The sequence below is a fragment of the Vanessa atalanta genome, chromosome 28 (assembly GCF_905147765.1).
Source record: "Vanessa atalanta chromosome 28, ilVanAtal1.2, whole genome shotgun sequence".
In the NCBI taxonomy this organism is placed as follows: domain Eukaryota; kingdom Metazoa; phylum Arthropoda; class Insecta; order Lepidoptera; family Nymphalidae; genus Vanessa; species Vanessa atalanta.
The window spans coordinates 1,655,362-1,669,688 of record NC_061898.1 but is presented as its reverse complement, the minus strand read 5'-3'; the positions used below and the strand labels follow the sequence as shown (position 1 = coordinate 1,669,688).

At 33.5% G+C, this 14,327-nt stretch overlaps 1 protein-coding gene across 1 annotated transcript; it reads left to right on the top strand.

The window, feature by feature from the left end:
- The first annotated feature begins 1,501 nt into the window (after positions 1-1,501).
- Positions 1,502-10,723, top strand: LOC125074587 (probable C-mannosyltransferase DPY19L1). Its single transcript, XM_047685936.1, has 10 exons — positions 1,502-1,795; positions 2,438-2,688; positions 3,293-3,501; positions 3,844-4,027; positions 4,776-5,665; positions 6,488-6,594; positions 7,319-7,478; positions 8,067-8,192; positions 8,738-8,899; positions 10,002-10,723. The coding sequence occupies exons 1-10, from the start codon at positions 1,702-1,704 to the stop codon at positions 10,027-10,029; spliced, it is 2,211 nt and encodes a 736-aa protein (XP_047541892.1). The 5' UTR covers positions 1,502-1,701; the 3' UTR covers positions 10,030-10,723.
- The last annotated feature ends 3,604 nt before the right edge of the window (positions 10,724-14,327 follow it).

Below are 14,327 nucleotides of genomic sequence, written 5' to 3'. Positions count from 1 at the left end.
ACCATAAGAGAACTTGGCTTTAATTAACTTTAAGAATTGTACATAATAAAGTATGACAATACATTTGACAAGATAATCGAATACTATAATTTCTTCATAAATTATACGTCATTAGTGCATACAAAATAAGCTAGAGGGGGCTAATATGTATAAAACTCATTAATTCTAAATCGAATATAACGTAAACTTTTTCTGAGCAATTAGCCTAGTCTAGCAAGTGTCCGTAGTTTACCGGATATCCTGTAAATACGGCCACTTCTATTTTCTAATACAAACGAAAAAGGAATAGAGATAAACAAGATAACAAGGTTTTTATAAGAACTTTTGAATCGTAATTTAATACAACAGCTAGTCACCACCGCGACCGGTAAGAAATACAGTGATTACTTTTCTCCAACATTTGGAATACAAAGTTAAATACTATTATTTAAATACACAACTGCCTGAACCGGCTATACTCGCCCGAAATTTATAACAGTACACAAACCGTCAGCCCCATTTTACATCTTCGAGGGGTGAATTAAAAAAAGTAATTTATTTCCTTACCGGGATAAGCATCTCCATACTAAATCATCAATCATAATGAAGAGGGAACAGAATTATTTTCGCATTTTTTTTAAAACGATTTGAATTTATGTATCGGCAAAGTTAAAAATATCTGCGGAATTTTATTATTGAAACGTATAGGATATTTTAGTATAGGAAATCGTAAGGATTTATTGATTTAGCGGAACCGATCAATGTTACTGTGAATATGCATAACATAGTACTTGTAAATATATTGTGACGCGACTGTAAGTATATGCCTCTTTCTTTAAAAACATCCCGAAGGGAGTCTAACATTATAAATAGAAATTAGAATGGACAGATATTTTTGTAAAAATACTATTATGGCTTGTCTACACTGCTAAATCATGATGTATTTAATTATATACATTTATTTAATACTACTTTTTTATCTTCTTTTGTCAACTATAACTGTGAAGTTGCTAGCCAAACCGGCATTTAAGTGTCAACTGTCAAGTCGTTTCAAATAGACAACTTCACGCTATATACATATAATATATTATTAGCTTGTTATCTTGTCATCATTTTCCCATATGATTCTTATTATCATTTTAGTTCTTCTTATATTTAATTTTCTTTTTAATGTACACAATTAATAAAAAAAAAAAAACTGCTACAAGCGCAAACTTATAATAATAATTTATTAACTATTAATAATCAATAAATTATCATCATTTCAATGAATAACTCATATAAAATTAATAATTCCTTATTTATATTCACAAATTTTATACTTTGTAATATATTATATTTGTTTTATTTCTAATAGAAAACTAATTTGAATTTAAGTAAATATATTTTTTTATTTTACTTAATTTTTTTAGTGTAGTTTTTGATTAAAATAATAAATAAAAAATTATATATATAAATTATAGATAAAAATATTAAATAATTAAATTATGACTCATATATATTTAAAAAAAAGCCTTTTCTGACTTCTGTGAACTGTCTGGGAACCGGAGTAATCGGAACTGTCAAAGTTACCTGCCAACATTGAGTTAATGAGTTTGGAATGTGAGATTGTTTATATTAATTCTAGGCCAGTTATTAATTTACTGTTATTAACAATTACCAAAGGCCGTTATTCAGAAACAAAAATTAATACATTTTAATTAAAGAATGTAAATAGCCAATATGGAGGCGAGTCCAGGAGAAGTGCAAGACGACAGTAAAGATCGAAAATCGTTCGGAAGAAAACTTTTAGTATTTACGCTTTTAAGTGGCCTCGGTAAGAATTAATTAATATTATGTTAAACCGTGAGATACATTTTGCAACTTATAAAATACAAATTTTGTTATTTAAATAAATAATAATCGAATTCTTAATAATTACATAATATAAACAATTTTTAATTGGATTGTAACGCTATTTTAAATAACGATTTTTATTATATTATTTTACCAATGCTATAATCTTAAAATATGACGTACAAAACCCCCAATTTTCGTTCGCCGGTTCTTCTCAATCCGAAGTGCTTATTTCTGAACTGGTCGTAGATTTCTGACAATCATTGAGCAATACACCTTTCCACGCTTCCTTATTTTATAATGCCTTTGTCTTTGATTAAATAAAAATGTAAAACAAAAAACTTATTAAAAGTGAAGTCGGCTTCAAGTGTTCAGGAACATAAATAATTTTCCACAAAACCAGTTTATAATATTTATGTTATTCAATTCTTACAATAGATATCACAATATATTCTCGTTTAAAGTCATAGATATCGTTTACATTTATAAATAAAGCCTTCAAACCAAAGAGTATTAATAACTTGAATTTAGCCACGAGTTATACACTAATTGTATTTTAAAAATCTATAGATTGTTTAAGTACATTGTGTAATCTGTAAATGATATTTTTTTTTTTTTACAGCATATTCTTTAGGTTATATACACTACAAATATGTATCGCATCTCTTTGAAAATGACAGAAACTTCCTCTATTTATCCGATCTGGAACGAGAGATGTCGTTCAGGACAGAAATGGGATTCTATTACTCGTATTACAAAACTGTTGTCGAAGAAAAACCATTACTCGCTGGAATGTATAAAATTATATTTGACAAATTAGTCGAATATCCTAAGGATGTCAATGCAATGAATAGATTTAATATTATTCCCGAGGTGAGTAAAAAACATTTTGTTCAGAATCATTCTATAGCTAAGCAGAAATATTAAGTTTTGTTTTATTTTTTTATAAAGCATACTAAGCTAGTAACTACAGGCACAAGGGACATAACATCCTAGTTCTCAACATTGACAAACACAGATGTGATGAAGATATTGTCTATAGGTCTGCCTAGCCTGCCTGCCCAGGATGTAGCCTCAATAGGCAGAACAGTAGAATGGAGACCTCAAAATGTTTTTAAAAAAAAAATTTAATAATGTTTTTACTTGAGTGTTTGACTAGTTTACTCCTGAACAAATTAAATTCGAAAATCTGTATAATAAATTTTTTTTTTTATTCTTTTAATTCCATTAGAAAATGAATCTGTCTATATTCAAATATAGGAATTATACTCATCTTTTCTACATCTACTTATATTTTTTATTGAATTGATTTTATTTGTTTGACTTGGATTTTGTTTTTAAAATGTATTAAAGTCCTTTCTTTTGAAGTCCAAAAATCTTTCTCTGTCTTTCCATCAGGTGCACCATATGAATATTAAAAATAATTAAAATACAAAAGAATAATTTAAAATAAATAACCAAAATAATAATGTTTCAGGTCATTATAGGGGCTATGTACAGGTATTTTGAGCCCTGGTTGAACTCTACCCAGTATAGGGAATGCCACATGGTCGAGAGGGGTCCAGGCCACAGTCCTGTAGAGAGCTGTGTGGGCATTGGGCAACCGGTTTTCTTCTACTTGGAGGTGATCTGGTGGTTGTCTGGTCTCACTGTAGCTGCCTTGTTCCTACATGCCACCATGCTGAGGTAAGTTGTGAGTTAAGCTGTATTTGTCTATGAGTAAACCTCTATTTTATCTGAGGAACACTGTAACATTATCATAGTTTTTGTTGTACTTTTGTTTTTATTTTTGTCGGCTTCAAGATTATTCCGCCAAAGTGCTCCACTGGGGGTTTGTTATATAGAAATGGAATATTCTCGATGTTTTCCATCAATTCTAAGTATATGATGGGTTTTGAATAAATGGTTCTCGTTCTGATTTGAATCCGCAATCTTGTGCTAAGATTCTCCCGTTCTAACCAAAGCCATCGTTTCAACCTTGCTTAACTTACTGGAAATGAAATTAAAGAAAACATTTTAACTTACCAGCCAAAGCGTCTTGGGTGGTCTACTGGCAGTGGTTCAATACTTCACGAACCACGCTGAGTGTACTCGCGTACAGTGGGCGCCGAATGAGAGGGAAAATTTGGCAGCGCCCCTACTGCTCCTACAAGCATGGCTGTTAACCCTCCAGCTCAGAGAGACGAGTAATAACAGGATATTGAAGCTTGAGGTAACATTCTAATGGCTATTTTAAAGAGGGTAATGATTGCTCTGTGCAAGTCTCTCTGGATGGTATCATAATTTCAGAGCTAAGACAGCCCAGTGAAAAGTAATACATCTTTTATTCGGTCTAGTCTTGGTTCGGTTCCTTGAGACCGATTGTCGAATTCCCGTCCAATAAGATTATGAGTGCACATATTTTATAATAAAGGTTCGAACAACCGGACCAACGGATGGTCAGTGATCACCGCCATCCATGGACACTGGCAGAGTTAGGTATTAACTAACTGTCACAATACATCACCAACATTGAGAGTTAAGATGTCATGCCTTGTGCCTGTAGTCGTTGTTTACTTGGTGGTAGGGCTTTGTGCAAGCCCGCCTCTCATCATACTCATCAGATATTCTACCACCAAACAGCATTCCAAGTATTGTTGTGTTTCGGTTTGAAGGTTGAGTTGGCCAGTGTAACAATAGGCACAAGAGATATAACGTCTTAGTTCCCAAGGTTGCTGGCGCATTGGTGACGTCCAGGGGCGTAACCACTTAGCATCATGTGGCCTATTAGCTGTCCTGCCTCCAAAATAAAAAAAAAGTTAGTGTCGCTGTTTGGGGCCAGAAAAAATGATAAGTATGTGCTACATATCCAAAGGAACTTGCACAAAGCTGTACTACCGAATGAAAGCACACATGTTGCTCACTTATATGATATAATAAGTCTATGATTAGTTGGTAAATTTATATCAGTTTTGTTTCAGATATTAACGCTCTTCATAAACATACTCTGCTTGCTGTTCTGGCAGTTCACACAGTTCATATTCCTCACTCAGCTGGTTATATTCTTTGTGATGGAACAGCTCAAGATTATCGACGTCAAAACCTTTGCCCTGATCCTCTACTCCCACTTCTGCAGCCTGCACACCGCGGTGCTGCTGCTGCAAGGGAACGACATGCTGAAATGCTCCTTGTATACGACTTTTCTGATCACCATATCGATATACTGTCTCTTCTTGAGCTACTTGCGCATCAAGGTCCAGAGCCACTTGGACCTGTTCGTCGAGACGTGGCTCGTCATCCTGAGGATATCGCTCGTTCTGTGCCTCTCGTGGTACCTGAAGAAATTGTTCAGCGAATACCTGGAAGTCGAGGAGGATTCCCACGTCTGGGACATACTCTATTCGAAGTTCACAGATTATAAAACTTTCCACTCGTTGATTTATACGTGCTCGGAAGTCTTCGATTTCTTGAAAATAAGTTCCGTCGTCAACATGATGAGGAGCCTGCTGATCCCGCTCGTCCTGGTGAGTTGCATCAACGTCACGTGTCACTGGCAACACTCGGCGACGGAGAAGTGCGCGAGAGAGACAGAAGATGCAGCCGAGAGGGACAGGAAGCAGGGCGACAAGAACGACGATGAAGACAGCGGTATTGAAAATAATACGGACGTCGTACCGAAGAAAGAGCCGACGAAGATCGACCCCCTGCTGCTATATTTGAGAAATATCCAAGTGGAGTCCGCCATATTCTATAACATATCGCAGATGATCGTGTATGGCGTAATGGCGGTTTTGGTGATGCGTTTAAAGCTCTTGTTCTCGACGCATATGTGCTTAGTTTCGTCATTGATATTCAATAAAAAGTATTACACGTGAGTACGGTTTGTTATAATTAAATAGGACACATTCATATATATTTTTTAATTTATGTATTTTTTAATGAACCGGGCAAAGATAACGAACATAATGCCAAAAGGTGTCTTAAAGGCAACACCAAGTTGAATGCAGATAATTTTTGTTGTAAATAATAAAAAAAAAAAACGAATTCTACAATAGATTGATTTTCTTTCTTGTTTTAACAAGTCCCTGTACTTGTATAGTCCATTCCAACAATAAGAGGACATAAGCCAAATAAACAACATTTGACCTTGAATTGACGCGATATCATTGGTCGAGAGCTCGAATAATCTATGATATTCATTATGGGTTCCCAAAAGAATTGCGTTTTTTTTTTGAAAAAACTTCGATAAAACTGTTATCGGAACTTTGGACGTAAAATTAAAGTGGAAATAAGTAGTTAAGTGTAATAGTGTTGTATTATAATTATAAATAAAGATATATTAATCATAAAATCTTCGTACTACTCGGCGGTAGGGCTTTGTGCAAGCCCGTCTGGGTAGGTACCACCCACTCATGAGGTATTCTACCGCCAAACAGCAGTACTCAGTATTGATGTGTTCCGGTATAAAGGGTGAGTGAGCCAGTGTAACTACAGGCACAAGGGATACATCTTAGTTCCCAAGGTTGGTGGCGCATTGGCGACGTAAGGAATGGTTAATATGGGAGGGTAACTTACCATCAGGTGGCCCACATGCTCGTCCGCCAACCAGTGCCATAAAAAAAAATCTTCAATTGGAATAGACTATAAACATGACGATATATATGTATATTAATAGAGTTATCTCTAATTACAGATTACCAAAATCATTCTCTAAGTACATACCGATCATGTGGGCGATTCTAATTGTGCCAATCTTGACTGAGCTGTCCAAGAATATTACGAAAGAAATGTCGCATATAGGTAAGTGTAAAATTTCAACAATTGGTCCTCTTTAACCGGATATATTTCGCACGGGTGATACTGAATATACTACAGGATGTCATTACGTACAAAGTTCATACCTTTTTGTCATTAGGCAATACAAACCGCTGTGTCATTGGATTTTAAATCTGTAATATCTTCGAAAATTTTCATTTAAATTAGATGCTGTAAAAGGCCATATTGATCTATATTAAATGCACAGTGTATTTAAGGTACTTGATTGGATAAGGATTAATGCTGTATTCCTTAAAATCGCTTCGTAAATAAGCCATTATATCTCGTAAAAAGTAAAGGATAAAAGTGGTTATTGTGGGTTATCCCTAAGAGATAGACATATACCATCGCGGACATTTTTGAAGACCTTTATAAGGTGTACAATACTGTAGTACATTATTTTTATCTATCTCGTAGGGTTCAGCCAGCGTTTGCAATGTAAGCGCAAAAATGTGCTTATTTACGACATCACTTCAGAAACCTCTAAAATTATCAGTGTTTCTGTACAATATGGTGCATGTATTATACATATAAACCTTCCTCTTGAATCAATCTATCTATGAAAAAAAACCGCCATGTTTCTCAAGGGTTGAATGGTCTACATAAATATTTCAGCCAATTTTAAATTAAACAACTAAACCCTTACGATTGAACACTAATTTTTACTAATGACTTAAAAAATTCCGATTGATTTGCCTTTAATTTCCAGGAGAGTTCAATGACTACCCCCAGGAGGAGCTGCTACTCTGGATATCAAAGGAGGCGGGCGCTGGGGCGTTCGCGGGTTCGATGCCCATTTCGGCCACTGTCATGCTGTCGACCAGACGGCCCATAGTCACTCACCCGCACTACGAGCACTTGGAAGCCAGGTGTGCGCAGTTTACTACACAGAGTATTCAGACGTTATCACATTAAACGAAACGAATATCAATACTCGTTAATATAAGGCTGATAAATTGTTGAAGGAACATAGACATACATTAAAAATTAAAACATTTGCAAAATTAGTTCATTAACCTGTAAAACTTCAGCCGGCATTTTGTTTTTTTTTTTTTATTATATCGGTAGGCGGACATGCTAATGGGCCACCTGATGGTAAATGGTCACCACCGTCCATAGACAATGGCGCTGTAAGAAATATTAACCATTCCTTACCTCACCTATGCGCCATCGACCTTGGGAACTATGATGTTATGTCCCTTGTGCATGTGATTACACTGGCTCACTCACCCTTCCAACCGGAACACAACAATACGGAGTAACGCTGTTTGGCGGTAGAATATCTGATGCTTGCTTGCACTAAGCTTGCACAAAACCTTACCAGCAAGTATGTTTAATATTTCTTAAAACTTGACCATCAGATTTATCATCTCATTTACACGTTAATCTAACTAAAATATATTTAAAAAAAATTTACACGTACAAAAAAATCAGTACTAATTAGTTATTTTTTTCAGACAACGCGCTTATTCCGTGTACAAAATGTACGGCAAGTTCTCGCTGAACGATCTCTATCTGGAATTGAACAAATACCGAGCGACGTACCTCATCGTTGAAACCAAATACTGCTACGGAAGGAGCATGTGTGTACTTATTTTATATCATCTCGGATGAAATCAAAATCTAAATATACTTTATTCAAGTAGGCTTTTGAATCGTCATGTAACAAACTGTATTAAGTGAAGCTACCACCGTTTCGGAATGTAGATTCTACCGAGAATAACCGGCGAGAAACTCAGTAGATACTCTTTTTTTTATACATAAGCAGATTGGCTTCTAACAATACTAAGAATTGCTGTTTACCTTACATAAACAGCCTGTAAACTTCCCACTGCTGGGCTAAGGCCTCCTCTCCCTTTGATAAGAAGGTTTGGAGCATATTCCTCCACGCTGCTCCGATGCGGGTTGGTGGAATACACATGTGGCAGAATTTCGTTGAAATCAGACACATGCAGGTTTCCTCACGATGTTCTCCTTCACCGCCGAGCACGAGATGAATTATTAACACAAATTAAGCACATGAAAATTCAATGGTGCCTGCCTGAGTTTGAACCCGAATCATAAACTGACTGACTGACTATACCTTAGATGTGAATGCTCAGTATAATTTGATGTGTTTTTATTTCAGGAAACGCTGTTCGTTTGAAGATATTTGGGACGTAGAAGCGCCGGCCCTGAAATCGAATCCCAAGCTCTGCCACACTCTACTCACTGAACCGGTGGATCACTTCTACCCGGTGTTCAGGAACGAACACTACGCGGTCTTCCGGATACACGACTTCAGTGTTCGGTGAGACTTTAATTGGAAAACCATTATTTTTCCGAGTCGTTTTTTTTATTAATTTGCCAGAACCAAGTTTTTAATCATTGTTTTCGTAAATAAACACAAAAAATCATATCGGTTCAGTAAATTGTGAATAATAATATTTAAATATAAATAAATAAATCATAATAAATATTGGACAACATCACATACATTACTCTGATCTCAATGTAAGTAGCTAAAGCACTTGTGTTATGGGAAATCAGAAGTAACGACGGTAGCAAACACTTACACCCAAGACAACATAGAAAACTAATGAAATTTTTCTACATCGAATCGGCCGGGAATCGAACCCAAAAGTGGCGTACCCATGAAAATCGGTGCACACACTACTCGACCACGAGGTCGTCATCATATATGCCGCCGAGATTGTCCATAGGGGTCGTTAAATGACCCTTATGACCCCTTCCACTTTTTCATACTACTATACTAATTCAATTAATTTCTCATAAGTTTTTCAAGTCTAATTTAATAAATATGTAAACAATTTTTATAATATCTGCAACTGTTTTATTTATATATTGTTGGAGATTTCTTAAGTTAAGAGTGGGGTTATGGTGACGGTTGCTACATAAGCGGCTGAATACCAGCGCCTCGCCCCTATTCGGTTGGCATCCGTCGGGCGAGATAGACACGGTCGTAATTTAAGTTTTGTCATATTTTATAAAATGGTATTTGTTTTAATTTTGAAAGAATTTGTCTCATTTGAGAGCCGAGATGGCCCAGTGATTAGAACGCGTGCATCTTAACCGATGATTTCGGTTTCAAACCCAGGCAGGCACCGCTGAATTTTCATGTGCTTAATTTGTGTATAATTCATCTCGTGCTCGGCGGTGAAGGAAAACATCGTGAGGAAACCTGCATGTGTCTAATTTCAACGAAATTCTGCCACATGTGTATTATATAGGGAGAGGAGGCCTTTAGTCCAGCTGTGGGAAAATTAACAAGCCGCTAATGCTAATGCTTGTCTCATTTGTAATTATAAATTTTAGTTTTAGGTAATAAATTGTACTTTTAAAAAAAAATTAAAACCGCTTCTGATTTCTAATAATAAATTTACTTGTTACAGATACATGCCTCGGACATTTGACACTTGACATATGGACGGATATCAATTTATGTATATTGAGACTGAAGACTACTCGAACGAAACAGACTAATTTAAAAAAAAAAAGAACCTTTTCTACGAGGTCCGTTTCAACTTCCATTAAACATAGCGTTTTAAGTACTTTAAGAATTTTAATAGACCCCCGGCTTTCAATGCGGAGATTTTTATCACAAATGTATTTAAAATCAAGTAAATTCACCGCTGGGCTTAAGTTCCCTTTGAGGCAGTTATTTATAGAAATTAGACATATTCAGGTTTCCCTGCGACGTTTTCCTTCACCGAAAACGTGATGAATTATTTATAAGACATTAAGCACATGGATATTTAGAGGTGCTTGCTTGGATTAACCCGCAATGGTTCTGACGACTAAGCCATCCCGGCTATGTATAATCTCTTAAAGCAATTGGCCATTTGACAATGCGAAAAATAAAATGTCAATTATTGTAATCAGTGTACATTATGAGTTTAAAAATGGTTATTTATCAACGAAAGTTGAAAATAATAATTAATTTATTCAAAAATCCATAAATAAAAATTCATTTTTTAAATGTTCGCTCAAAACGCACCTAATTGCTCGGGTTTAGGATGACGTCACTTGCTTGTTAACCTCGTTTGCCTACTGTATGTGGATTATACGTGCCACAGATTACAATACAGGTAAGTGACGTCACCGACCCCATTCCAGCGCCATATTGTCAAAGAAGCGTTTTCGCGCGCTTTTTAAATATGGAATTTTTGATTTGATATTTTTCAGCAAATATGTACTAGAATAAAAAAAAACAACTTTCACTGGGTTCCTTAACCTCTACTAAATAATTTAAAAACCAGTCAAATAGCCTATTAGGCTTTAAGTGTTTTGGAAACCCCATTAATCGATGCCAGAAGAAACTCTTGATGTTTGATTCATTAAAAAAATATTTTAATAAAATTTAATTTGTATAATAATAATAATAAAAAGTTAAATATTTCTAAAGAAAATGTCTAAAATGTGTTAAATACTAACGTAAGTTAATGGCAGACGTGACTATAAACCATTTAAGTTTTATCTGTATTGATGATCTTGTATAGAGTTTATTCCAATGTCAGGAGGAGTTACTGTATAATGTATATAAACAAATTTGACCTTTAATTGTCACATCATTGGTCGATATCTTAATAATCTGTGGTATTATGAATTTGTTTAAAAAAAAGAAAACATTTTGAATGTTGTCGAAACTTTGGTAGTAAAATTAAAGGGGAAATCAAAAAATTCTTTATTCAAGTAGGCTCCTAAAAGCACTTTTGAATCGTCATGTTACACTGTTGAATTATTGTAAAGTTTCGACCGGTTCGGACAGTAGATTCTACCGAAAAGAACCGGTAAGTACCTCAATAGTTTCTCTTTCCCACAATTTAAATTACAAAGGGACAGTAAAGATACAATTTTTTTATATATCCCACCAAGAAGTCGAAGTAAAACACAGCCTACCCTTTTTTTCTTTAATAAAATCTTGTATTGAGTAATTTATCAAGGTTTTTTATATGAATTTTAAATTTAGTTAGTTAGTGTTTAAAATTTAGTTTTGAATTTAATAGGCCAAGTTAAAAATAGCTGTGTAATCATATTACAGAAAAGAATATAAGTAATTAAGTGGAATCTTTTTGTATAAATAAAGATGCATTAACTCAGAAATGTTTGTAGTGCACAATATAGCTGAGTTATTAGCCATTGAATATGTGAAACTAAGGCTTAGTTACCTTAACTCCTCCTGCAATTGGAGTATGTATAGCACCAGATATGTATAGAAATTACATTAATATTTGAACTAAATAAGTTTCATTAAAGGCGATAAACAGTTTCAACTCGAATCGAATGCATTTATATTTCTAAGTACGATGAGCGTGGAATTTTAAAATTAAAATGTCTGGGCCATGAAGAAATTTTTAGCCTCGCGACAGAATTGAGTATTAAAAAAGTTGTGATTTATGTATTTTATTAACATAAGGACCGTAAAATAAATATTATTCTTTTAATGTTGTGTTTTATTGTACATATTTATATTTATTTATGAATATAGCTCGCTTTGTCTCCTAGATTTTGTGTAGCGTAACACGTCTACCTTGTCTCTTAAATTTATAAAAAAAAAAAAAAAACAATTTATTTTAAGTAACAATGACAATTTGCATAATACTGGCTTTAATTTAATTTAAATTTACATCAAATTTAATTACAATTAATCATAAAATAAAATAAGATTAATGGCAAATTAATTACACGAATAATATGATATTAAATGACATAATTCTTACATATTTATGGTCATTGCCGTAACATGTCTGTCGCTGCAATGCTGGATGCAAGGACGTGCAATGATCAGGAGGGTATTTGGGCTCAAAGATGTTTGGGCTATCCCGCACCCTGCACACGAACGACGCACTGCGCCCATTGACTTATAAGCTACGAGACGAAATTAAAAATTGAAATTTGTGTCACAGTGACAGAAAAGGGAAGAAAACGGGGGGAATTCAGTTCAGTGATTAAGCCGAGATCAATTATGGTAATTATAGGGTACTATCGTTAGTAAAAAATAAAATAAGAAATTATATTTAAATCAAAAGGTATGTAGAAATATAGTTAAATACTCTGATTTTGAATCATAAAAGCACATTATTGATTTATTCTATTAAAATTAAAAGTCGTAATTTTTAGTCTGTATATCACGTGACCTTAAACACGAGCCGCCATGCTGTGACGTCAGATAGGCAAAAACTGTCATTTCAATATCATCTGGCACTTTGATACACAACTTTTCTGGAGTTTTAATGCCAGTATTTGTACAGTAAACATCAACGACAGTGATTATAATTCATTATTTCCCTAAAGAACACCAAATATATTTTTAGCTATCAACCTTGATGAGTGCCAGTCCTACATACAGAACTGTTGTTTTTACCAATATTACATCACCGAAATGACTGACAGCGTTATTGCGGGAATAAAAAAGGTTTAAAATATAATTTAATATTTTTTAATCGAATTTATTTTAGCTGTGGTCAAATAACCGTAACTTAGTACGAAAAATCTCAGTACTGGTCAGCGCACATACATAGTAGAAAATTTTTGGTTCTTAATAAAACGACTATTATATTTTATTGTGTATATTTTCACAACTATTTACACTAAATATGAATGTGTCAAAAGTATTAATAACTTACTTAAAACATTTTGTACGTGTTTATTGTGTTAAATTTTTTAATAGTTTGTGACGAACGTTCAATTTACAAAAAACAATGAACATTTCTGTTATTTAGACATTTATATTTATAAAAACAATATACGATTTATGAATATAGTTATAGAATTTCAATGAAATCGATATAAATATAAAATAATTTCAATTATCAAACAAAATGTAATCTTGTGTATGAATAAAATTTTTAAGTGAATTTACAAATATACCTCGAAAATATTTTCGACATTAGTACAGTCGATACAATGAATATTACATAATATAGAGTATATAAGTACAATACATATATATTAAAAAACAAGTAACATAATTTGTGCGATAATTAACAATTTTCGAAGTTTAAAAATTTTTAACAGAACTTTAAAAGGTGACACAAATGTCAAACCATTAAAAAAAGTTATCTTATATTTCATAATAATGTTTGTTATTTAATATAAACGTAATTACTCTGCTTATATAACTGTTAATTCAATAGACAATAATTGAAACAAGTACATTTTATTTCTTAAAATATTTAAACTAGAGTAACATGAGGAGGATTTGAAACCATTTTCAATGGTTTTTTTTTAAACTATACTAAAGAATATTACATTCATAATAGATTTAACATAGCATAAAAAAAAACGAAATGACAGCTGTCAAATGTAAATGAGAAATAATAGACAACCAATGACTCTATATACACTGAAATGTCATAGACATTCGCTTTGAGTACAAATGTACCAACTCGCTTAAATATGTATAAATATATATATATATATATATAGGCTATTTTAATTAAACCGTCTACATGATATGTTTATAAAAAATAATCAATCATAAGCCATCTTTAAATTTACGCTACCAAAATTAAACAAAGTTTGATTAATAATTTAAATGAGGTAAACAGGAGTGACGATGTCTATGGTATGAACAAAATTTAAACAAATATTCGGCCGCTGAGAGAGGTGCCTCTTTGTACCTTTGAAATGACGAAGAGCTCACAATAAAATATTTGTATCGTTTAGAATTATAATTGCGTCATGTAGCGGCGAGTTATAGGATGATACTGTCCCCT